Raw genomic sequence first — 23,924 nt, 5'->3', positions numbered from 1 at the left:
AAAGGAGGAAGGAAGACAGAGGCTGGGAGGACAGGCCTTGCTCCGAGTGTGAATGGACCGTGGGGCCTCGAGAGCAGGAAGCGCCACGGGCCAAGACGCTCACGGAAAAGCTCTTATCTCAGCAGAGCTGGCCAGCCCCCTGGACGCCCCCTGCCATTGTCCCTGGCGCTGACCGCAGCCTCCAGTCCCTAAAAATCCTTCTCCACTCCCCTCCCTGCGCCGTTCAGACAAGAAGTAGTTTTCACTGTGGGCTCCAAGGCGGCACGAGGTCCTCTGGCCGTGTCAGAAAGGCTCCCCGACGCCCGCCCCCGCCCCAGAATCCCCCCAGCCTGACCCTGTGACCAGCACGGAGGCCCAGGCCCTTTTCCTGGAGCAGAAGGAGCAGGAACCGGTCTGTCTAAACACTCCTGCCTGCGGTCCGCCGCCCGCCTTCTGCCGGCATCCTCTCCTCTGTATTGTTTTATTTGTTTTAAGAGAATGTGAGAGAAGGGGAAAAGATAGTGTTTGCAGATTCTGTTAATCTGATGGCTCAGACACACGCGCACCAGCGTTTGACACGACACCCGCAGCATCGCAGGGAAGTTTACACGAGGCCCTTCTGCAGGAGGGCGGGCGGCGATGGGGAGCCGCCCCTGGTCCTGTCCTTTGGCAGGGATCCAGGTGGTCCTTTTTTTTTTTTTCTTCCCCTTTCCACTTTTTAAAAAGACATTTTATAGCCTCGATTGCTCTTTACTACTGCCCTCCTCCTTTGTTTCCTCACTTGAAATGGTTCACTGTTCTTCACAAACAGATTCTAATCACAGTGAGCATGGGCAGTCAGACCCCAAACAAAGACACAGACTTTGCACAAGAAGCCCTCAGCTTCCATCATCCGGAAGAGATTAAAAGGGAGGGAGATTAACCTGCATCTTGGGGCTCTGTAGAGCTTTTAGAGCCTTCTCACCCCAAAATGAAAGGTGCTTTCATTGTACATTAATATATACCATCTTCCTAAGCGTGGCTCAGGCTCAAATAAGGCAGCCACTGGATGTTGGGGTGCTCAGCTCACCGCCGTGTATCCCCCAGCCCACCCCAGAGGTCCCTTCTAAATCAGTTGCCTGCCATAAGTGTACTGGTGTTCCTAATAAAAGACTAGCTTCATCCCAGAACGTATTTAGGACTCGTGCAGACAACAGTTTTAAGTTACCAAGAGGAAAAAAAAGATTGCCATGAAAGTGGGGTCTTTCTTTTGCTGCAAGATTTTTTTCTAATGATGAACTTCATCAGCCAGCAGAAGGCCAAGATTTCCTATAATTTTAGCATTTTAATGATGAAAACTAACCAACTAAAAACTGTAATTATAAACTATTCCTCTGCTCCTTCCCCACCCCTCACCAAAGGACTCGGGGCTAATATCTCCCTTCTGAAAGCTAAGATTTCGCTTCTCCCTGTGTCTGACTTTGTACCAGTTGGCCTCAGAGGACCCCCAGAGTTTCCTAACATGACTCTGAAGCATGGTGGTAAAGTTTGGGGTGGGGGGGGATTCCCTTGGGAGCAGAATTCATCTCGTGGGATGGACTGAGTTCTGGTGTGGTGGAAAGAGTTAGGAATATCTGGGTTCTAACTCCAGATTTGTCTGCCACTTTCTCTATGAATCTGAGCAAGACATTGGATTTTCCTGAGTCTCAGTTGTCTTATTTACTGGTAAAAGGAATCGTGAAGTGGAGATCGTAACACCCACTTCACTGGTGACCGCTAGAGTTAGTTCAGCTTAAATGTGTGCAAGGGCTGCCTCAGACCTGGTGCAATAACAGCAGCCCACTAGAAACTGGTTCTCTTCAGCCCAATCAAGAGCCCGACTTAGCAGAACAGAGATTTTTAAAAGAAAGGTCAGCTTAATGTCATTTATCACAGGATGAAAGGGGATCCTAAAAAGACAACAACGAAAACCAACTATCTTAAGAAAGATTCAGGCTGTAGAGCAGACCTTCTAGTATTGGGCTGGTGATTAAGTTTGCTAGAAATCATTTACAAAATGAGACTGCTTAGGTAACTATAGGAGTCTTAGGTACCATTACAGGCACTAAAACGAGCAGTTTCTCAAAGGGCTAAATCACCTCACCTGGTTCTTCAGAGAGTCGAAAACACAGACACTAACCCTCATTGGGCTAAAGCTTATCTCTCCCCTCTGATTCCACCAGTTGCAACAACCATCCTTTAGAGAAAGAGCCAGCTCTGCATTTGGGGTGGCGGGGGAGGGGAGAGAAAGGCAGGAGGACTGCAGAAAGTCTGACAATCAGGACTGTTCAAAGCCAGCTCCTTAGGGAAAGCACAGGCAAGCATAAGCAGGCGCACACACTGCACTGAATTTCCTGTGATGGATCTGTAAAGGTGAACAGACCTGAGAGCAGAAATCAGGGGATGCCTAACGGAATGTAGACTGTCATTGCAGACCACGTGCACGGTGGGCACGCAGTACATTTCGGTTGTGTATCACGAGAGCTGTTTGTCAAATCTTGGGAAAAGCAGTTGACTGAGTTATTAATACCAAAAGGGCTAAAAAAAAAAAAAAAAAGACATCCAGTCCCCAACACAGTAATGGTGTATGTGTAGTGATTATTTGAGAAGTCTTTTCCTCCCGGGATACAAAGAAACACTAAAGTATAACAGTTTCTTTTTAGATGATGATAGAACATGGACATGTTACATGTGGCACACAGGTTAAATGCATTGATTCTGGAGTAAGAACCGATTACAAAGTCCGCCTCTGCCGCTTACCAGCTCTTTGTGCATGCATGCTAAGTTGCTTCAGTCTTGTCTGACTCTTTGCGACCCTATGGACTGTACCCACCAGGCTCCTCCGTCCATGGGATTCTCCAGGCAAGAATACTGGAGTGGGTTGCCATGCCCTTCTCCAGGGGATCTTCCCAGCCCAGGGATAGAACCTGAATCTTATGTCTCCTGCATTTGCAGGCTGGTTCTTTACCACTAGCGCCACCTGGGAAGCCCTACTAGCTCTTTAGTAGGTAATTTAGTGGGTAATTTCTTAACCTCCTTAATCCTCAATTTCTTCATCCATTCAACGGGGGGATAAGAGTTCCTACTTTTCAGGATATTGTGGAGATCAGTGCAATAGTGTATATGAATCACTTAGCACAGTAGAAATTACTTAGCATGTAGAAAATATAATCCTTATTAGAGTAGACTATGATACTGCATAGGATCTATGGTAATTAGAACAGCCCATAGTGTGCCTGTAGGGACCAGCAGTCAAAATTGCCAGTGTGGCAGGTTGGATCCCAGCATTGGCTTTGCCTTTCTCTGTGAGAAAGGTGGCTTCTGTCTTTGGTCACAAAGGAGCCAAATGCTTCTGAGTGTGCAGGAAGAATCTGTCAGCACCACAGGAACAAACCCAGAGCATGTAGGTCAGTAAGGTCATCTGCGTAGGTGTAGGTGGTGTTTCCCTGCTCTGCGTCAAGCAAAGCCGCCTGCTCACTTGGACCAGACCAGAGAGCCCTACAGGCCTCTCCTCCTTGGGAGGCAAAGAGACAGACGTGCCCCATGGAAGGTCCCTGCTCCATGTGTTGGATCCATAATTGGCTGCTTTCTTTTAATTTATTTACATCAGTCTCTAGTCCAAAACTAATTTGTTTCAGCTCCAGGGCAATCGACATGGAGTACACTCTTACCCCGGAAATTTTTTTTTTCCTGTGGATGGTTATAAATACCTCCACGCTATTGTACTTGGCATGCTGTATGCAAATAGAGGTCGGAGTCCTGAAGCTCATTAGGAAAGGGACAAGGGGCTTGGGGCTCGGGGAGGACAGCGTGGAGCTGGAGCTGATAACGGTGGCCTTGTCCAGAATGTGCCTGGGAGCTTTCTTATCTCCCTTTGGCAGGAGGTGCGGAGGGCTTCCTGTGCGAAATCAGGAGCGAACGCCGCTTTCCTCTTGTTGTTCGGCTTCCTCCCCCCTCAAGACGGTTCCCAGCACAGCAATTATCTTTGCATCTTCAAACATGGCACAATCTACTTCCTTAAGAGCTTGATGTATTCTTAAGGCTCAGGCAGACCCCCCCCTCCCCCCGACCTCTCGTTTCAAGTGCTGTGTTACACAGTCAGCCTCAGAAAGACATTCTATTTTTAAGGTTCCAGTGACAAAGAGGAAAAAAATCACAGTCCCCAGTATGGAAAATAGCCACAGAATCTGCCCCTTTTTCATCTGGAGACCTTGCAGCAAGTCTAGCCTGTCATTTCCATGCCAGGGCGTGTGCGTGACGGGCACTGTCCGTAGAGGAGTGGGGTGGGTGGGGTGGAGGGAGGGTGGGTGGGTGGGGAGGAGCCAGGCAGCCCCAGTGAGCCCCTGAGGCCAATTGTGCTTCCCTTGGGGAAATGCCTCCTCTTGCTTTACCCTAATGTATTTCTTTACATTTCCCGACGATCGACTGAGAGTATGAAATTAAGACCTCTAAGGCCTCCTTTATCTTTTTTACTTCTTTGAGGAGAAAAGAATGAAATCATAGGTTTCTCTCTCAGATGCAAGAAAACTTCCGCTCTTCAGTGTCACAGCATCAAGTACATACACACGTGTCCAATACAGGCATACATATGACAACCCCCCATATCCATGTTACACACACACACACACATTATATAAACCCGTATATGTACCCTGTGTTTGTGAAAGATCTGAGAGCAAACAGTAGTTCAAGGTAGCTGCTGCTGCTAAGTCGCTTCAGTCGTGTCCGACTCTGTGCGACCCCATAGACAGCAGCCCACCAGGCTCCCCCATCCCTGGGATTCTCCAGGCAAGAATACCGGAGGGGGTTGCCATTTCCTTCTCCAATGCATGAAAGTGAAAAGTCAAAGTGAAGTCGCTTAGTCGTGTCCAACTCTTAGCGACTCCAGGGACTGCAGCCTACTAGGCTCCTCCGTCCATGGGATTTTCCAGGCAAGAGTACTGGAGTGGGGTGCCACTGCCTTCTCCAGTTCAAGGTAAACATGTTATAAAAAATAGGGCAAAATGATACATGGCTTTGAAACTTTATCATTAGCATATGTCAAGTAAAGGAGAAGGTATAAAATTTTCAGTTTCCTCCGCTAGTCAATAAGTTAAAATGTTCACTTATTTTACCTGATAATAAGGAACAGTTAGTCAAAAATCACAGAAATGATACAAATGAATGTATTTACAAAACAGATACAGAGTCACAGACTTAGAGAACAAACTTATGATTGCTGGGGGGAAGGATGAGGGAAGGGATAATTACGGAGTTTGGGATGGGCATGTACACACAGCTATATTTAAAATGGATAAGCAGCAAGGACCTAGTGTATAGCACATGGAATTCTGCTCAATGTTATGTGGGAGCCTGGATGGGAGTGGAGTTTAGGGGAGAATGGGTGTGACTGAGTCCCTTCCCTATCCACCTGAAATGGTCACAACATTGTTAATCAGCTATACTCCAAAACAAAACATATTTTAAAATCGCAGAAGTTCCTTAAGGAATAGTCAGTCCTTATGAATTCTTTTTTATTTTAAATCTTATACTCTAACTATAAAAAACAGTCATTTGAAAAACATTTGGAGAAATCTGATACTTGGGCTTGGTACAAACAACACCATGGAATTACTAATTCTATTAGACAGGATCACCGTGTTGTTGTTATATTGGGAAAGGTGAATAATTTTTAGACAGGCACTAAAAAGTGTGGGGCTCACATGACATGCTGTCTGGGATTCACTCTACAATATCTCTCAAAAGGAAAAATAAAAAGAAATAAGGGGACAAATGAGACAACTGTGGCAAACTTGGATAATCATTAAGTGTGGGTGATGGGTGTATGGGGGGTTATTATATTGACACTATGGCTCTACTCATCTATATGATTGGAGATAATAAACACTTAAAACCAACAAGAACTCTTACTACAAGCCACACATCAGTGCCTCATGCCAAATGTTTACAGAGGCTTGTGGGGTGCCAGTTACATGCATGGCCCTGGTGTAACTATGGAGACAGGGCAATCACACCGAGGTGGTCCGTGTCCCTTGCAGCTGCCCGAAGCACTGAATGCACACTTGGAAAGTGATGGGTGCTTTTGGGGATGGGCGGGGGAGAGAACATTAAGGGGCAGCATGCCCCCCAGGAGGGGAGACCACCCTGGAAAACGCACCAGTTTCACATACTAGAGTTCTTTCTCAGCTCCAGCACCAGAGAGAAATAATTACAGAACTTTTTCATCACAATTCCTTCTCTCTCACCCTTTCTCTCACTGGTTTCATCCTCTTTCTTCTCACATAAGTAGCCAAGGGCAGCAATGACTTAAAACCAACCATTCATTCTTTCTGGAAATGGGGCTTTACACTCCCTCCTGGTTTGAGAATCTCCTGAATCTGCCCAATCCATGAACAGAGTGTGCTCACCACAGATTCGAAGCAAGAAGGAAGGAATATGACATGTTTCCCTGGAAAGTTCACAGTGCAAGTAATCATAACAATAACCACTTCCTTGCCTCACTCATTAGGCTGGGAGATAGGAGGAAAGACTGCATTCAGGAGAGGGATGAAGAAATGAACAGCTTCAATTCATAAGGCCACCAGGAAGCAGCCGAGGTGGCGCGGGGGCTGCAGGCACGCATGCCAGTTCCTACCCACACTCGGCTCCTAAGCTCCCCAGGCTGGCAGAGAAACACACCTCAGGAGCCGACAGATTATTTATTTATTTTGAGGCACAGAAAATACCTCTTTGTATATTTGCATCATGTCCCCAATAAAATCCATATTTAAATCTCAAAAGGCTACTATAAAGGAGATGGTGTTCATTTTGTCATAAGTGGTAGAAAGCAGGTCACCTGCAGTGTCCACTTAGCACCTACACTCATCAGACGGGGCAGCGCCATGCTGGGCTCTGGGCAGGACGTGCAGATAGAAGTCACAGCACAAAGTAAGGTGGTCCATCCTCAGGCTCACCCAGGGGTTCTGGTTGCGAGTGCCCATGGAGGTCAGAAACAGCCGCTTGGAGGAGATCGGGTTGTGGGTGGTGAGGGGGCGTCGAGGCCCTGGTAACTGGTGAGTGAAGATGAAGGAGTCAGGCGTGTACACCCCAAGACAGGAAGATTAGTTCCCAGGTTTTCTAGGTGGCTTTCATTGACAAAACCTCCCCAAGTAATTTAAGTCATTTAACGTTTGTATGATCCCATGAGATTAATGGGGCAGATATAATTGTATTCTTATTTTTCAGTAGGAGAAAACGGTCGTAGAGCTAGGGGAAGTTAGGGCAAGTAGAGGACTCAGGTGTTCTTTGAAGGAGCTGAACCAAACCGTGGTTTGCCCGGGAGGAGGGGGTCTGCAGGGGTAAGGTCAGAAAGGCAGGTAGGGAGTGGACTTTGGGTGGCCTTGGTTGTCAATTATAGAAACCTGGGCTTTCTGCAGTACAGCTGTTGAAGCTTTTGAAGCAACGAAGATCCCACTAAAACCCAAAGTGCTCAGGGGTCTGGTCTGGCAGCGACTCTGTGGGTGTTGGCTTGGGGACAGGCAGGTTGAAACGCTGCTGCACTGCCTGGGTCAGAGTGGACATAAGGGTCTTTTTTGGTTGTTTGGATTTTTTTATTCATGGAGAACCTACAATACATGAAACATACTAAATGATCCAAGTGACAACGAAAACACCATGGTCCAAAAGCAGTGGGATGGAGCAAAAGCAGCTCTAAGAGGAGAGTTTATAGCAATACAATCTTAGCTCAGGAAAACAAGAAAAATCACAAACAACCTAACCTTACTCTTAAAGCAACTAGAGAAAGAAAAACAAACAAAACCTTAAATTAGTAGTAGAGACATCACAGAGATCATGAAATAGAGACAAAGAAACATAATGAATAATTAGTAGATATTTACACTGATGATTTGGATAGTAAACTGATAGAAGCCTACTGATAATAAGGTGTTTGAAAGAACATGCTTACTTTCAGGTGAAGGTTGGAATCTCATCAAACTACCTGGTACTCTACTAGCTGGGCTTCCCAGGTGGCACAGTGGGAAAGAATCCGCCTGCCAATGCAGAAGACTCGAGATGTGGGTTGGATCCCTGGGTCAGGAAGATCCCCTGGAGAAGGAAATGGCAACTCACTCCAATATTATTGCCTGGACAATCCCATGGACAAGGAGCCTGGTGGGCTACAGTCCACAGGGTCGCAAAGAGTGGGACACGACTGAGAGATTGAGCATATACTCCACCAGCTAGTTTAAGTATTAAGAGAGAGATTTCATGCACTTTTAGAAGCCAAAAAGATCTTAAAAATCTTTAACACACGTATTTTATAATTAAACACTTGAGGCCTGAGAGGTTCAAGAACTTGCCATGATACTCCCAAACTTGAAAAGACATAGGCTGAAATTAATAACTGCTCCATGATGTGTGTTTCCATATACACTTAATTAGCCCTGGAAAAAATTAGCTGTGTAACAGAATATTCTCATTAAATGCCAGCCTTTTATAGATGTGAAATACTGTTATTTCCTTAAGGTTTCCATTCATTAACATAACTTTTTTCTCCTGTGTTTGCAAGTTTTCTCCACTAGGACTAATTAAAATCTAGATATTAGATTGTTGAACTTATGCATTTTTATTTAGTATTTAACATTTAGAACAGGAAGTATGTATGAAGACACATTGGTGGTCTTTTTTTTTTTTTTTAGAGATAAGGCAAAATCTATCTGCCATTTTAAGTTTTGAGGATGGATGCTGGTGGGGATGGGGGGTGGAATCTAAGGAAAGTAAGAAAATGTGTGATTTTATTATCTGAGGGCTTAATGGTTTTCACATCACCAGCCACCATGGGCTGGACCAGATTGCAAAGCAATATAGTGATGACTTCCTTTTTTTTTAAAAACAGGTATAACTCTTGCTCCACTAATGAAGAGGCCTTTATCCTGGATCCTGACAGCACTGTAGGAAACAGAATTGAGAGCCTCACTCAGCGCACGGCAATCATAGAAGGAAAGAATAAGGTACTGTTTATCAGAATAAGCGTGGGGATATTTATTCTAAAAGTTCGCACTCATTTCCTAGTTATGGGTTTATTAGAGTCAGAAGGAATTCAAATGCTCACGCAAAACTTCTGAGAGAAGAAAGGCATATGTCTTCATGGAGAGATGCACTGAGGTGACTCAAACTGTTGCATCCGCCCAAACGACCACCAGTCCCAAGGGAACAAGTCCTTGTCCTGATGCCTCTTGAACAGGAGACTGGCCCCCATCCATGGTTCTGGACCCTGGGTGCATAGTAGTCTATTATTACACTATATAATATACATAGTATATATTATCCTGCTCCACCAATTACTATTCCATGTGAATCTTCAGCATGGAGCCCAGGATGCACAAAAGTTCCCGGAGAGATGCTAGCTTAACCAACATGGAGAGTCTCTGACGTAACTGGAGTGGGATGTCAGTAAGCAAAAGCCAGTACCAAACTTAGGCTAAGATGGAATGTTTCCCTTTCACAAAATATCTTGTTTTTCCCCTCCATTTCTGCACTAGCTAAGCCTCAGTTGGGATATACAAACCCACAGTGAATCAGATATCCTGACCTAAGAAATGCAAGTCAAAACCACTGTGAGATACTTATCACCTCACACCTGTCAGAAAGGCTGTTGCAAAAGACTAGAAATATATGAAACTGTAAAGCAATTATACGCCAATAAAAAATAAATAAAATCACACATAGAATAAAAAAAACAAGAAATAAAAAATGTTGGTGAGGCTGTTCAGAACCCCTTATGCATTGCTGGTGGGACTATAATTGGTACAGCCGCTATGGAAAGCAGTCTTGGGGTTCCTTAAAAAATTAAAAATATAACTACCCTATGATCTAGCAATTCCGGTTCTGGGTACTTGTCTAAAGAAGACAAAAACACTAACTCAAAAGATATGTGTAGCCACACATTCACTACAGCGTTATTTACAGTAGCTAAGACACTGAAGCAACCTAAATGTCCATCGACAGATGAATGGATAAAGATAATGCAGTACACATACACAGTGGGATATGACTTGGTCATAAAAAAAAGAATGAAATCTTGCCATTTGTGACAACATGGACAGACTTTGAGGGCATATGCTAGATGAAGTAAGTAAGAGAAAGACAAATGCCATATAATCTCACATGTGAACAAATAAAAAAAAAAGCTCATAAATCGGAATTGAGTACCTTTTGATTCCTTTTATCCATTTGCCCACACCCTACCTCCTGCCTCTGGCAACCACCAATTTGTAAAATAAATAAATAGCCACTGGGCTATCACGTACAGACAGCACTGTGACAGTAGTTAATACTACTGAATTGTATACTTAAAAGTTGCTGAGAGAATACCTCTCAAAATTTCTCAGCTCAAGAAAAACAACTTTTTACCTGTGCATTTGATAGATGTTAACTAGACTTAATGTAGTGATGATTTTGCAATATATACAGATATTGAATTGTTACGTCATACACATGGAGCTAGTATTTTGTCAATATACTTCCATTAAAAAAGAAGTTTCTCTAACCCAGTCAGGCTCTATAAACCATCTTTTCTGCTCTTGCACATGCGTTCTTCATTCTTCTAAACTCCGTTAGCCTGAGAACTAGCTGACACCTCGTGAACTAGGCAAAACTCAGTGCATCTCAAGCCTGGTGACTTTTTTCTCCTGAATTAGTGAACAATACACTTAAAAATCCACTATTCTTGGGCACAGAGGTAGTGATGCTTTACAAAGAGAGGAAAACATATCACATCACCCTTTGCTGGAATATCTACTCCTACATGCATATTCAGAGTGTCTGTTAACACGGATGTCATCTGCTCACATGCTACTGCTGTCTGTCCAGCTATATTCTTTGCATTTCAAAGCAGCAAAGTAGATGGCATCATCGTCCCTGCAGGACTTCAAAATAACAAATAACATCTGAATTCTTCATTATGGAAAACTTTTTGACATACGCTCATGTCAACATCACTCTTTGGCAGGTCCAAGTGGTTATCTCCATTTTGAAGATAAGAAAAACTGAGGCGATACGATGATTAACTCAAAGTCGCAGCATAATAGTAGCTTATGAGAAACTCAAACCAAAGTCTTCCTTTGCCAAGACCCAGGGCTCTGACAATTAAACCAATACAGAAATTTGTTAAGATGCTGATGGCTTGCACAATAACATCTGCAGTCACTTGTCAAGGACTCAGGAAGAGTTGTTCTAACCACTGCAGTAGCTGTAGGTGGTTTACACGTCTTTTTCTTGAATACAAATGAACTATAGTTTAAAACATTCCATGATGTGTAGCGATTGATGACAGAGCCATTTAATGAAATACTTAGAAGAAAGGAAATTCTTTGAACTGGAAAATTTAACTCAAGTGACACTACTTTTTTTAAACAGGAAATTGCCTCAGAATGGAAAGCAAGTTAGTTGTCACAAAGTACTAGAAAATTCCAAGATGCCATTGAGGGTGTTGAATCATTTTGCCTCTTCTTGACCCTATCAGGTGCTTGTACTGTGAACCACTGGTTATTAAAGCACGAATTACGATCTTAATTTCAAAGGAACTTCTAGTCTGGTTTTGGTGTTCTATCCACAAAATACATGTGATAGAAAATGAAAAAGCCAGGTCAGGTTTCTGATTAGGCTGAAACCATGAAGTATCCACCTGCCTCCATACAGAATGCCTATGAAAAAGGATGGAGGTGGAGGAGCAAAATCTGGGTGAGATAGTCTTCCCTGATTTCTTCCATGTGTGCTCTAAACAAATGCATTGTCTTATAATTCTGTGGTTATCAGTTCAGTTCAGTTGCACAGTTGTGTCTGACTCTTTGCGGCCCCATGGACTGCAGCACGCCAGGCTTCTCTGTCCATCACCAGCTCCCGTAGCTTGCTCAAACTCATGTCCATCAAGTCGGTGATGCCATCGAACCATCTTATCCTCTGTCACCCCCTTCTCCTCCTGCCTTCAATCTTTCATCAGGGTCTTTTCCAGTGAGACAGCTCTTTGCATCCGGTGGCCAAAGTATTGGAGTTTCAGCTTCAGCAGCAGACCTTCCAATGAATATTCAGGACTGATTTCCTTTAGGATTGACTGGTTTCATCTCCTTGCAGTCCAAGGGAGTGTAGTTATACTGAGGCTTTAAATAGAGACCACCAGACACAGTTAGCTCTGGAGTCATCCAACCTGGGGGCAGGATTCATGGTTAAGCTCTGCTCTTTCTATTATATATAACCAACTGCAAATCAGTTCACCTCTCTGAACCTGAGTTCTCCCCACCAGGAAAAAACAGAGCTCCTAACATCTGGCCTATCTCATTTGGCCATTATCAAAACGATTGTCATATGTGCCCTAGTGCAATCCCCCAGATACTGAACATATGCTATCAAGACTATTGGGCTTCTCAGGTGGCTCATCAGTAAGGAACCCACCTGCCATTGCAGGAGATCCTGGTTCAATCCCTGGGTCAGGAAGATCCCCAGAGGAGGAAATGGCCGAACATGACTTAGCAACTAAACAACAACAGCAAATGAAGCCTGCTGCTGCTGCTAAGTTGCTCAGTCGTGTCCAACTCTGTGCAACCCCGTGGACTGTAGCCCACCAGGCCCCTCTGTCCATGGGATTCTCCAGACAAGAATACTGGAGTGGGTTACCATGCCCTCCTCTAGGGGGTCTTCCTGACCCAGGGATTGAACCCGTGTCTCTCACGTCTCCTGCATTGTCAGGTGGGTTCTTTACCACTAGCGCCACCTGGGAAGCCCAGATGAAGACTATTTGTTAAAACAGTTTGCATTGAAAACAAATTTTATACTCCTTCTTAACAAAGTATACACACACACAAAACCCACACACATCCTATTAGTAACAGTAACACATTAGATTTTAAGGGAGTTATTAATTTCACATCTTACCTTTAGAAGAATTTCCTAATTTGGCTTTTAGCATCTATTGATGTATCCTTGTGTGTCTGTGAAAAACATCAACCTTTCAGATGACAGATGGAAGTTTTGCTGTCTCAGAATTCTTTGCAGTCTTTCTTTTACAATTAAAACTGCCTTTCTTTTCTGTACATGTTAAGAAAGCAAATGAAAGACCCAGCTTAGAACATACCAATACGTTTCCCCACAGTCATGTAGTCAGCATGTCCAGGACCCCACTTGAGCCATCAGTGAATGAGGTCCTATTCGAGCACCTGCCGGATTTCAAGGACTTGCTTTTTTCCCCTTTCTGTTGTGTTTTTTGTTTTGTTTAACCCAAGGAAGGGTGCACAAGACAATAAAATTCAGTTTCCTTATGGCCGAGTTTTGGCCCAGATTTATGAAAAGTGAGTCATCAATTGGAGTTGCTAATGGCACACGAGGAGCTTTGGTATTGTTTCCCCAGAGTTGCCAGACTGTTGGTTTGTAGAGTTGGAGCAGGAAGTAGAAGGAACCTGGTGTTAGGGAACAACAGACAGGAAATGCGTTTTACAGCATTGATTCTCTGAGGCTGGAGGATTGTGACAACTTGTCTTAGCAACATTTCCATTGAAATCATTTTGAGATTTCATTGAGAAATGTGTGTGCCATATGAGACACATCCATGACGGAAGCCCGAATGCCTCATCTCAGAATCACAGTGTGGGCTCCACCCCTTGCACACTCCCCAGCTTTGTCTAATTATCACATTCTATTTTCCCATCAGTTGGCTCAGATGTGCCACCCTAGGATAATTTTAGATTCTTCCCTGACCTTTACATATCTCCTTTTATTTCTCTCTGAAACACTTTAAAGGAAACTGTATTAGAAACATTCCGAGATTAAAATCACTGTTCCATATATAGATTTTTTTTTTTTTTATAAAGCAAGTGCTGGAAATTAGACTGACTTACACATTGTCCCTTCCATTCTGTTCCGTGAGGTTCAAACGCATTGAAGTAGTGAATCACTAATGCTTAGTGGAAGGGAAGGAAGGAAGGAGTATGAATAAATTCCAAATTGACAGAGCCTGACGACAATCCTCAGCAGTGTTCCTGGGTCACACAGAAGAATCCAGAGAATGGACTTTAAGAGCATGTTTCAAATATCTTAATCCTATGGTCCTCCAAGAGCAAATAGAGGCAAAGTGTGGGTTCAGAGCTCAAAAAGCTGTGACAAATGGAAACTAATTCTAGAACAAAGGGAAGCAGACAGCCTTGAGAATTTCTTTTGGTGTACCTTATGCAATATGATCATTTCAAATAGATGCTACGACTCAAATTCTTGAGTTTGAAATACTTCCTCTTTTTAACTACAAAGTTGATATTTGCTAATGTATAACTTAAAAATATACTCTAGAAAAATAGGTCCTCTAGAAATCAGATAATTTTGAATAAAGTTACTCACATGATATAAGTTGTATCTTATTTTAAAATTTTCTTCTAAGGACTCCTCTGGTGGTCCAGTGGCTAAGATGCCAGGCTCCCAATACAGGGGGCCCAGGTTTGATCCCTGGTCAGGGAAACTAGATCCTTTGTAACTAAGATCCCATGTGCCGCAACTAAGACCCAGTACAGCCGAATAAGTAAATATTTTTAAATAAATAAGTAAATTTTTCTTATAATTTGTCCATTATAAATCATATTTTCAAACCATATAACACTTTATCCATTGGAAAAATAGCTTGCAACTTGTATAAAATGCTAAAAGAAACTGGTATTTCTGTACCGAGTAGTATTGAGCTTGTGCTGCTGCTGCTGCTAAGTCACTTCAGTCGTGTCCGACTCTGTGTGACCCCATAGACGGCAGCCCACCAGGCTCTCCGTCCCTGGGATTCTCCAGGCAAGAACACTAGAGTGGGTTGCCATTTCCTTCTCCAGTGCATGAAAGTGAAAAGTGAAAGTGAAGTCGCTCAGTCGTGTCCGACTCTAGCGACCCCATGGACTGCAGCCTACCAGGCTCCTCCGTCCATGGGATTTTCCAGGCAAAAGTACTGGAGTGGGGTGCCATTGCCTTCTCCAGTTGAGCTTGTAGGGACCCATATTTGCTTATTAAAGGAGGTATTTTCCAGGGGAAACCCAATTCAAAGAGTAGACAACTCTACCACCAGATCTGTGCTGTGAAATTTAAAGAGTTTTAGTCCAGGAAGCGGTTTTGTGTAGATTAAGAGCTTAGGCACTGGAGTCTGACAAACCTGGGCATAACTTGAGCAAATCGCTTAACCTCTGTAAGCTCAGTTGCCCCTTCTATAGATCAGGTAATACACCCATGTCCTTGAGCTACAGGGAGGGTTAAATAAGATAAATGCCTCCCACACTGTCTGGCACACAGCAAGGGCTACATAAAGCTACCCAGAAACAAAGAAATAATGTAAACTCCATCGATGTCATTTTCTAGATCAATTTTCATAGGCACTTGGGAGAGGTGAGTTCTGGGACAGGCTTGACTGTGGGTGAGGAGTCTGTTTTGGAAGAGGTTATTTAGGCAAAATGAGAGGCTCAAATGGACCCCTTATCTCCAGGGTACTTGGTGTGACCTGAATTCATTCATTTCCCATCTATGGACCTCAGTTTTACGCTCTGGTTATACAGAAGTTCTGAGCTACTGGGAGTCTTGTAAAATAGCCACAGCTATCCCAGGTTCCCACCCAGGCCTTAAACAGGGCAGGTGCACACATCTGAACTGACATGCCCTTGCCATGTACCCCAGGTTCTCAGCTGGCCTGAGTTCAGAGAAATCAGAGTAATTTTAATAGAAACCCAAATGCAACTCTCAGATTCAGGTAATCGCTGTTTATAATTTCAAAGCTTCCAGCCAAACAGCAATGAGGTGTTCACTTATTTATGGACCAGCAATACATCTGAGAATCCAAACAAGATTGTATTGAGGCTCATTCGGATCAACACTGGAGCCCTAACTTCACCAGGAAGGCTGTGCTTGGGCCTAGAGACAAACAGCAGAGGGGCTGTGAGGGCTCTGAGCGTATTCTTCATCTGCCTCTGCCCCAAGCACGTGAGCGCATCTCCTAAGAAGATTACGGCAATCAGACTCTTACTCAGTGCTCTCTCTGGTCCTTCTACCTCTCATCTACAAGCTCCTCTTCCAGCTGCTTTTTCCTCTGTGACTCTGAAGTGGTGGGTGCAACAACTATAAAGAAATCGCTATCCAGAATTTTATGTCCCACCTCTTAGAATGATAATCAAATAGAGAAAGAGACATTTGAGCTCTCATTCTCTCTCCACTGGTTATTTGCCTTCATGCGAGTGTTTCTCTATGAAAGAGAGAATAGTATAATATATATACTTGATCTTCAAGTAGGGACATTCTTCTCTATTACCTTCAAGTAGTCCTTCAAGTTAAGAATAAGGGTCATGTTCTTATTCCCCTCTGTCTCCCTTACAACATTTGGGCAGTGCCTTAAATAATCAGTTATCAGGAAGATCCCCTGGAGGAGGGCATGGCAACCTACTCCAGTATTCTCGCCTGCAGAATCCCACAGACAGAGGAGCCTGGCAGACTGCAGTCTATAAGGTTGCAGAGTTGGACATGGCTGAGTGACTTAACACATATATACACATATGCTAAATTGATGAACATGCCACAAATTGCAAACATTTTCATTTCCCAGAATCTCAGCAATACACAGAGGACATATGAATAGATGTAATTAAACAGATCCAACAGACAGACGATGAAATCATCATGAAATATTGACTGTGCCACAGTGACAATTACAAGGGATTTGGAGCAATAGACTTGCTGGCTAAAAAAAACGAGGAAAAGAGTTTTTAGTCTTCCTGACCTGTAGATGAAAGACAGACATACTTTATTGGAAGGAATATGAGAACACGGGTAAAATGCCTACTATGTGACTGAACAACTTATAAAATTGTTAAGACCCTTTGTAGACTTTGTGTGACCATCTTAGAAAGCCCAATGTCAATTCACTTTGCTGTACAGCAGAAACTAACACAGCATTATAAGGCAATTATACTCCAATAATATTTTATTTTAATTATTAGAATAAAAAGTCTACTGTCACAGTTCAGCCTTTATATCCCTTTAGCCTGTGAATGACTGGATCATTTTACTCCAGCCAGGACACCCCATTAGTCTGAAAGCACCAGCTCTGTCTACAATGTCAGAGCCTGTGACCAGACCTTTGTGCCCTAGAGATAGGCTGCAGTGATCAATAAGCAACTGGATCAAACTTTTTTGTAATTTTAAATATGAAAACCTTACTAGCTGTCTCATTGTTTCACGTATAGTATGCATTACTTTTTTGCAAGGTCGGGTTAAATTTTTAAATTCTCAATAATGCATTTAATACTACTAATTTTTATCCTGAAGACAGCAGTGCAAATCCTTAAGCCATGTAAGCTGGTGTTTCACTACTTTTTTTTTTTGAGGCATGACTTTTTGTGACGTCACAGTTTGGAAAGTGCTTTCAAGTCTACCCACTTTTGACTCGTGTTTCTTTAGGGGCGCACTCACCAAACAGCAGCGCTAAAATCAGTGAAATGATACTGTGGTATGCATTCATCACTTATATCTTCATTTTCTAGAATAGGAATGAACAGACTGAGAAATTAAGTATTGGGTTGGCCAAAAATTTCATTTGGGTTTTCCATACCATCAGGAAAAACCCAAATGAACTTTCTGGCCAACCCAATAATTTACAAACACATGCAAGGGTCTTAGGAAGCGTCCACTCTTCCTCCTGGGGCATCGGGGCTGCAACACCACGTTCCAGAAAAGCAGTGGTTCAGCCAGACTTTCTCCTCTGTCCTTGCTCACTTAGCACTCCCGTGTAAGGAAGGCTCCTGTTAGCAAGCCGTGTTCGTGATCACAAGTCATCCAGACAAAAGAGACGGGCCAGGCTCCCCTCTGGCCAGCGTGGCGCTGACCACCTCTTAGGGTAGGACGTGCCGTGCCGCATATGGGCTTCAGGTCTGTAATTGTTAGGCCAGCAGCCCGAGGTAAATAAGCCTGAAGCCCTCATACAAGTCGGATGTCATAGCCCCCGGTCTCCTGAGGACCTGTTTTCCTGTTGTTTTTCCACCCTTTCTGGGCTGCAGAGATCCTGGTAACCAGCACGCGTGCAGTCCCATTTGTGTCGAGGCCACGGGGTGGCTGAATCACGTGCCCCTCAGAAGCATCTCGGGGGTGTCCGAGGGTTCTCTGTCCCGTCGCTAAAACTGCCTCTCCTTTTGCAGACGTCTAGTACCTTGGTTGTGGCTGACGCTAGAATTTCTGGAATCTACACTTGCATGGCTACCAATAAAGTCGGGACTGTGGAAAGAAACATGAACTTTTACATCACAGGTAAGACACACGCCCTGCACTTAGGAAGACAGCCCAGTGACCTCAGTCTCTCTTCTAACCTTGTCTGCTTTTAATGTACTTGAGTGATTTTTATTTAAAAAAAAATTCCATAGAATTGTTCAACTCTTGAGTACCTTCATCCTTGCTCTCAGGAATCGTCTTCTACAACATCGTTGGGTCTCTTGAAGAGTTACTTCCCTGAATTCTCTTTTAGAGCTATTTGTGGACATCTTCCCAGGCTGGATTGTGAATCTGGGATCTTGTCTTTTTTTTTTTTTTTTAACGTGGACTTTTTTTTTTTTTTATGTCTTCATTGAATTTGTTACAATATTGCTTCTGTTGTTTTAAATTTTGGTTTTTTGGCTGTGAGGCATATGGGATCTTAGTTCCCTGACTGGGGATCAAACCCTCACCCCCTGTATTGAAAGTACAGAGTCTTAACCACTGGATTCCCAGGGAAGTCCCTTGTCATGTTCATTTTTGAACATCCCACAGTCCCCAGCACAGGGCCTGGCACACAGCGGTGGTGCAGGAAAAGTCAAGGAAACCATTTACGCTATGTGTGATGACATTTTTGTCACCCAAGAGGTGAATTGTTTCACAGCATTTTTTAAACTGAAGGATCATTGATTTGCAATACTGTGTTAATTTCTGCTATACAGCAAACATCTTACAACGGAATTTCAACTTTTTGAGAAATGAGGCTCTCCCAAAGACATCTGAAACTGAGCTTGGCTGAAGGTTATTCGTGTGCTATTTTTCAGTAGCATTTCAGAATTTTTAACTTGAAATATGATGGCGTCTGCAAATCTTCAAACTTGCAAGACACACAAGTAGCACTCCCTGTGCCCCAGCATGGCACAGGAAGGAAGTCAGCAGCCCAAAGTATAAAACAATTGCCTGGCTCCACGCTCCCCCAGTTTTCTGAGGAAGCCTGGGCAGTTGGCCAGTTCCCTGGAAACTTCACGCTGTCTGGGGCAGGCTGCTGCCATTACTTTGAGTTCTCCTGAAAGAAATAGGTAGGTAGGTCCGATTTCATGAAAAGTAGGTGCTACCGGAGCACAGGGGCCGTCAGGCAAGTTAGCCAACAAAACGGTGCCATGGGAGACATCCCTTGGTGGGTTCCCACAGGCTGTCAGAGCCAGAAGAGACCCTTGGGGCTATTTGGTATGATAACCCCGTGTTTTCTAGATGAGCAAGTGGGATTTAGAGAGGTGGAGAGGCACCCAGCAGAGCCTCTGAAAACTAAGCCAGTCCCTATCCAGTCAGTATTGCAGAAATGGAGACAAAATCATCTTTGCATTCATTCCAAGTAGGGAAAGGCCTTTATTTAGAGGATTCGGATAGCTGTTTTGCACATACTGATTCTCAGAGCAATCTCAGATGATCTGAACTAATGAAGCTCAAAGGTTTGTATTGTCCTTTTTATTTCGGGAGAAACAAGCTAACCCATCTGGAGGAGGAAACGGCAACCCACTCCAGGATTCTTGCCTGGAAAATTCCATAGACAAGAGGAGCCTGGTGGGCTACAGTCCATGGGGTTGCAGAGTCAGACACGACTCTGTCCACGTGGGCTCCAAGTCCACGGCCACTATCTCTGTGATTTAGAGTACAAAAGATCGACCCATTCCTTTTCTGTGCTGAATATTCAATACGTTTGTTCAAGTTTAATGAGCAGCAGCTGTTAAACAGTACAGGTCAGCTCTGTGTTGAGCACTCCAAGGGACAGCAAGGAGGCCCTGTCTTATTAGGAAGACAGGCTGAACACCACAGACACAAAGAAGAAATGTTGTCTGTATTCTGGTATCAAAAGGAATGAGCAGGGCTTCCCTGGTGGCCCAGTGGTAAAGAATTCACCGACCAATGCAGGGGCACAGGTTCGATCCCGGATCTGGGAAGATTCCATGTGTCATGGGGCAAGTAAGCCCATGTACCACAACTACAGAACCTGCGCTCTAGAGCCCAGGGGCCGCAACTGCTGACCCCCACGTGCCCTCGAGTCTGTGTTCCACGAGAGAAGCACCACAGCGAGGTTGCACCGCAACTATGAAGCAGCCCCCACTCGCTGAAACTAGAGAAGAGTCCGACCAGCAGCAAAGACCCAGCACAGCCAAAAATAAAGACATTAAATTCTTTTTTATAAAAGATGAATGAGCAGAATTAACATGACCAATGAATTTACCAATGGTAAGTCAGTGCTGCCAACAGAAATATAAAAGTCACATGTGTGATTTCACATTTTCTAGTAACCATTTTTTGAAGTAAAAAGAAAAAAGTGCATTTTATTAAACCCAACAGATCCCAAATCTATCATTTTAACATGTCTTCAGTATTTTTTAAAATATTACACTGCTTTGGTTTTTAAAATTGGAATTGAAATAAAATCGAATGAATTCAGTCCAGTCCCACTGGCCACATTTTCAAGGCTTGGAAGCCACAGGTGGTCCTGTATTGTACAGGGTTGCTCCAAGCCCCTGAGAAGGAAGCAGAACTTGGGGTGATCCTGGACCTAAGGGGGCGTCCTGAGGGGCCTAGAATTTGAATCAGTCGAAAGAAGAGAACATTCTGGCCTTGGCATCTTCAGAATCAAGGCAAGAGGACCGACAAAGAGGCCCACAAACTATACATCTAACCACTTGCAAGTTCTAAATCATGCAAATAAGCTGGTAGATATATTTTAGCTTCTGGTGGACAAATATACTTTCATGATGACCTGAAAGTCAGGTGCAAATCGAGAATTCCAGGTCTGCTAGGAGGGGCGTGTGGTAGTGCTGGAGGCGCAGGAGGAGCCAGCCAGCATTAATTGGCTCTGTCCCCACCGCAAGGGGCCGTGGACCCAGGGGATGGTCTCCCCAGCCACACCTCCAAACTCTGTTTTGCCTCCCCCATACAGTCTCTCTGAGCCCCCCAAGTGTGCAGACCGCCCAGCAGTCTGATGTCAGGAAGGGGAGGAGGCCTGAGACCGTCTGAAAGCAGCCTTGGGATCATCTTCCAGGGAATTCCAGGACCCCACTTGGCCCCTCCATTGTGGGGAAGGGTAGATTCAGAACAGAGAGCCCTCTGCCTGGGTCCACAGGCAGTACTGGGAGAGGATGCCCTGACCGAGAGGAGCTCCTCTCATTCCCTCATTGATCAGTGTCCCCAGGGAAGGTTCATCCGTGCTCAACATCCAGCATCAACATCTAGCCCACACATCCCCCTGAGTTCTCCATGGCTCCAGCTTACATCTGTGCCCGGCACTGCTGCTCAAAGGACCCCAGCTGACAGAGCGGACCCCCTCCTGAACCCAGACAGAACTCACCCTTCACCTTCTCCCTACCACGTGATCCACTTTATAACCATGGAGCACTTGAAACCTTTTCTAGATCCCAAGGCTTATCCATGGAAAGGATCGATGGGGATTCTATTCCAATATACCTGACTGAAAGCTCACGATGTCTTTCCTCTACAAGTTTAAGAGCTTTAATCTTAAAACTGAGCACAAATTCATTCTGATCAAGTCCCCATTGTTTGGCATATCATTCTCCTAAATTCTTTGCTCCCAGTTTTGAAAAGTTATAGTTTTGACTGGTAATTGTACATTACTGATGTTCACTATTTCTAAAACAATTCTCTCTTACTCAAATCTCTGTCATGAGATTTAGTCTCACTGCGTGGTTTAGTTGCTAAGTCATCAACTCCTGCAACCCCATGGTCTGTAGCCCACCAGGCTCCTCTGTCCATGGGATTTTCCGGGCAAGAATACTGGAGTGGGTTGCCATTTCCTTCTCCAGGGGATCTTCCCAACCCAGGGATCAAACCCGGGTCTCCTGCATTGCAGGCAGATTCTTTACCGACTGAGCTATGAGGAAAGCCTAGAGATGAGACTAAATATTCTTAGGAATGTTGCACCTTCCATGACTATTTCCTGAAAAATGAGTGCATATTTGTCCAATGTTTATATTTACCTAGTGCAGCTCATGCTTTAAAAAAGCTGTCTAAAATTTAACTGCTTGAAATCAAAAGACCTAGATCTGGATCTTTACAGATCCTCATTTCAATCAAGGTTGGCCCCTCCTTAAAATACAACAACAGAGTTGCCTTCCAAACTAATGAAAACTGGTTCTGTGGCCATTAACATCCTTCATGGCTTCTCCACACTTTTGCCATTCACTCCAGTGTTCTTGCCTGGAGAGTCCCAGGGACGGGGCAGTCTGGTGGGCTGCCGTCTATGGGGTCGCACAGAGTCGGACACGACTGAAGCGACTTAGCAGCAGCAGCAGCAGCAGCAGCAGCAGAGGCAGAGGGATGAGATGGGGGAGGGGTTGGGAAGGAGGTCCAAGAGGGAGGGGATATATGTATACCTATAGCTGATTCACTTCGTTGTACAGCAGAAACAAAATACTGCAAAGCAACCATGCCCCAATTAAAAATAAAATCAGAACCTTTCAGCACTCTATAAACAAAAAACACCATAGTATCTAATTAAAACAAGCAGAACTTTCTAGTCACCACTCATTATCTAGAGAATGCTATTTCTGTTCTCCAGTTGAAGTCAAGTCTTCTTTATTGCCACCTGCAAAAGGAGAAGACACCTTTCATCCTTCTAACTTCTATACTTGTCTCTTGTCATGAACGTCATTCATTGGTTTGATCCAATCAAGTCGAAATGGCCAGCCCCAAGCGTGTACCTTTGTAAATACAGTCCTCTATCATCTAACCCTGGGTAGAATGTCTGTTATGAGCGAGGGTGAGTTTTCTCCACGCCACCTCCTAAGACGCCGTGGATGTGATCACGCGTCAGATGCGTGAGTATGAGTTGGTTCTGCTGCTGACTGGACTGATTCCACTACAGATCCTTAAGTGTGGGAAGATTGCTTGTTTTCACTTTGAGAGTCAGAAGGCAGACCTGCTTTCTTAGGTCTGTTTTTGTACTCAGGCTGAAAAAAAATTGACATGAATTAAGGGGAGAAATCCCTCTGGATTCATTAACTAGTTTAGGACATCTTATTTACCATCTCCCATGTGTCAAAAAAGAACAGCAGAGGGGCTGTCCTGAGAAATAGATCATTTCTAAGCGCTGTCTGACAACATAAACCAAACCAGCTTCTCAACAGGGTCTCTCTCCTGAGAAACAGACCTGAAAACTGCCTTGGTGCTTTTCTCTTCCTCTGTGTGTGTTTTTGCTGTTTTGCTGGCACTCAGCATGACTGTGGGTGTGTTAGCAATTACTGAGGCTCAAACAGGAACAGCCCGGCCTTATCTCCCTGGCTTCCCAATGTCACTAAATGCATTTTATTTTGAGATTCCTGGTGGTGCTTGGCAAAGATAAACAAAATCTTCCATCAGGAAACCTGTGAGCTATTTCCACAGGAAGTTTCAAATCACTAAAGTAAATAGAAACTCTCGACATGATCTCAATGGTGTTACTTTGGCCCTCTTGGGTCCTAACCACAAGGATGAGGCTTGGTAAATGGACGCCCGCTGTCTTTTGAGAAATGAGTGGATCGCAACCAGGGCATGAGACTTCTGCCCTAGTATATGTGTAAAAGTTGATGGCTGACGGTTTACTCCTCATGCTGGGAAAGTGTCCCAAATATAAAAAGATGCTGAATTCGAGGGGCTATTTCTGATACCTTATTGTTATGGTAAAAAAAAAAAAAAAAGGA

The 23,924-nt window shown here is 44.1% G+C and overlaps 1 protein-coding gene across 1 annotated transcript in view; it reads left to right on the top strand.

Moving 5' to 3' along the window:
- Window positions 1-23,924, top strand: part of FLT1 (fms-related tyrosine kinase 1) — a 174,945-nt gene that overhangs the window by 59,875 nt on the left and 91,146 nt on the right. The window contains exons 10-11 of the mRNA XM_010851233.1: window positions 8,873-8,987; window positions 18,168-18,276. Of these exons, the coding sequence (XP_010849535.1) occupies window positions 8,873-8,987; window positions 18,168-18,276 (224 nt within the window). The remainder of the gene's footprint in view (window positions 1-8,872; window positions 8,988-18,167; window positions 18,277-23,924) is intronic.

This window comes from Bison bison, unplaced genomic scaffold, assembly GCF_000754665.1.
Source record: "Bison bison bison isolate TAMUID 2011002044 unplaced genomic scaffold, Bison_UMD1.0 scf7180017864299, whole genome shotgun sequence".
Lineage (NCBI taxonomy): Eukaryota > Metazoa > Chordata > Mammalia > Artiodactyla > Bovidae > Bison > Bison bison.
Note: the sequence above shows the minus strand (reverse complement) of the source record. Positions and strands in the feature narration are given on the sequence as shown.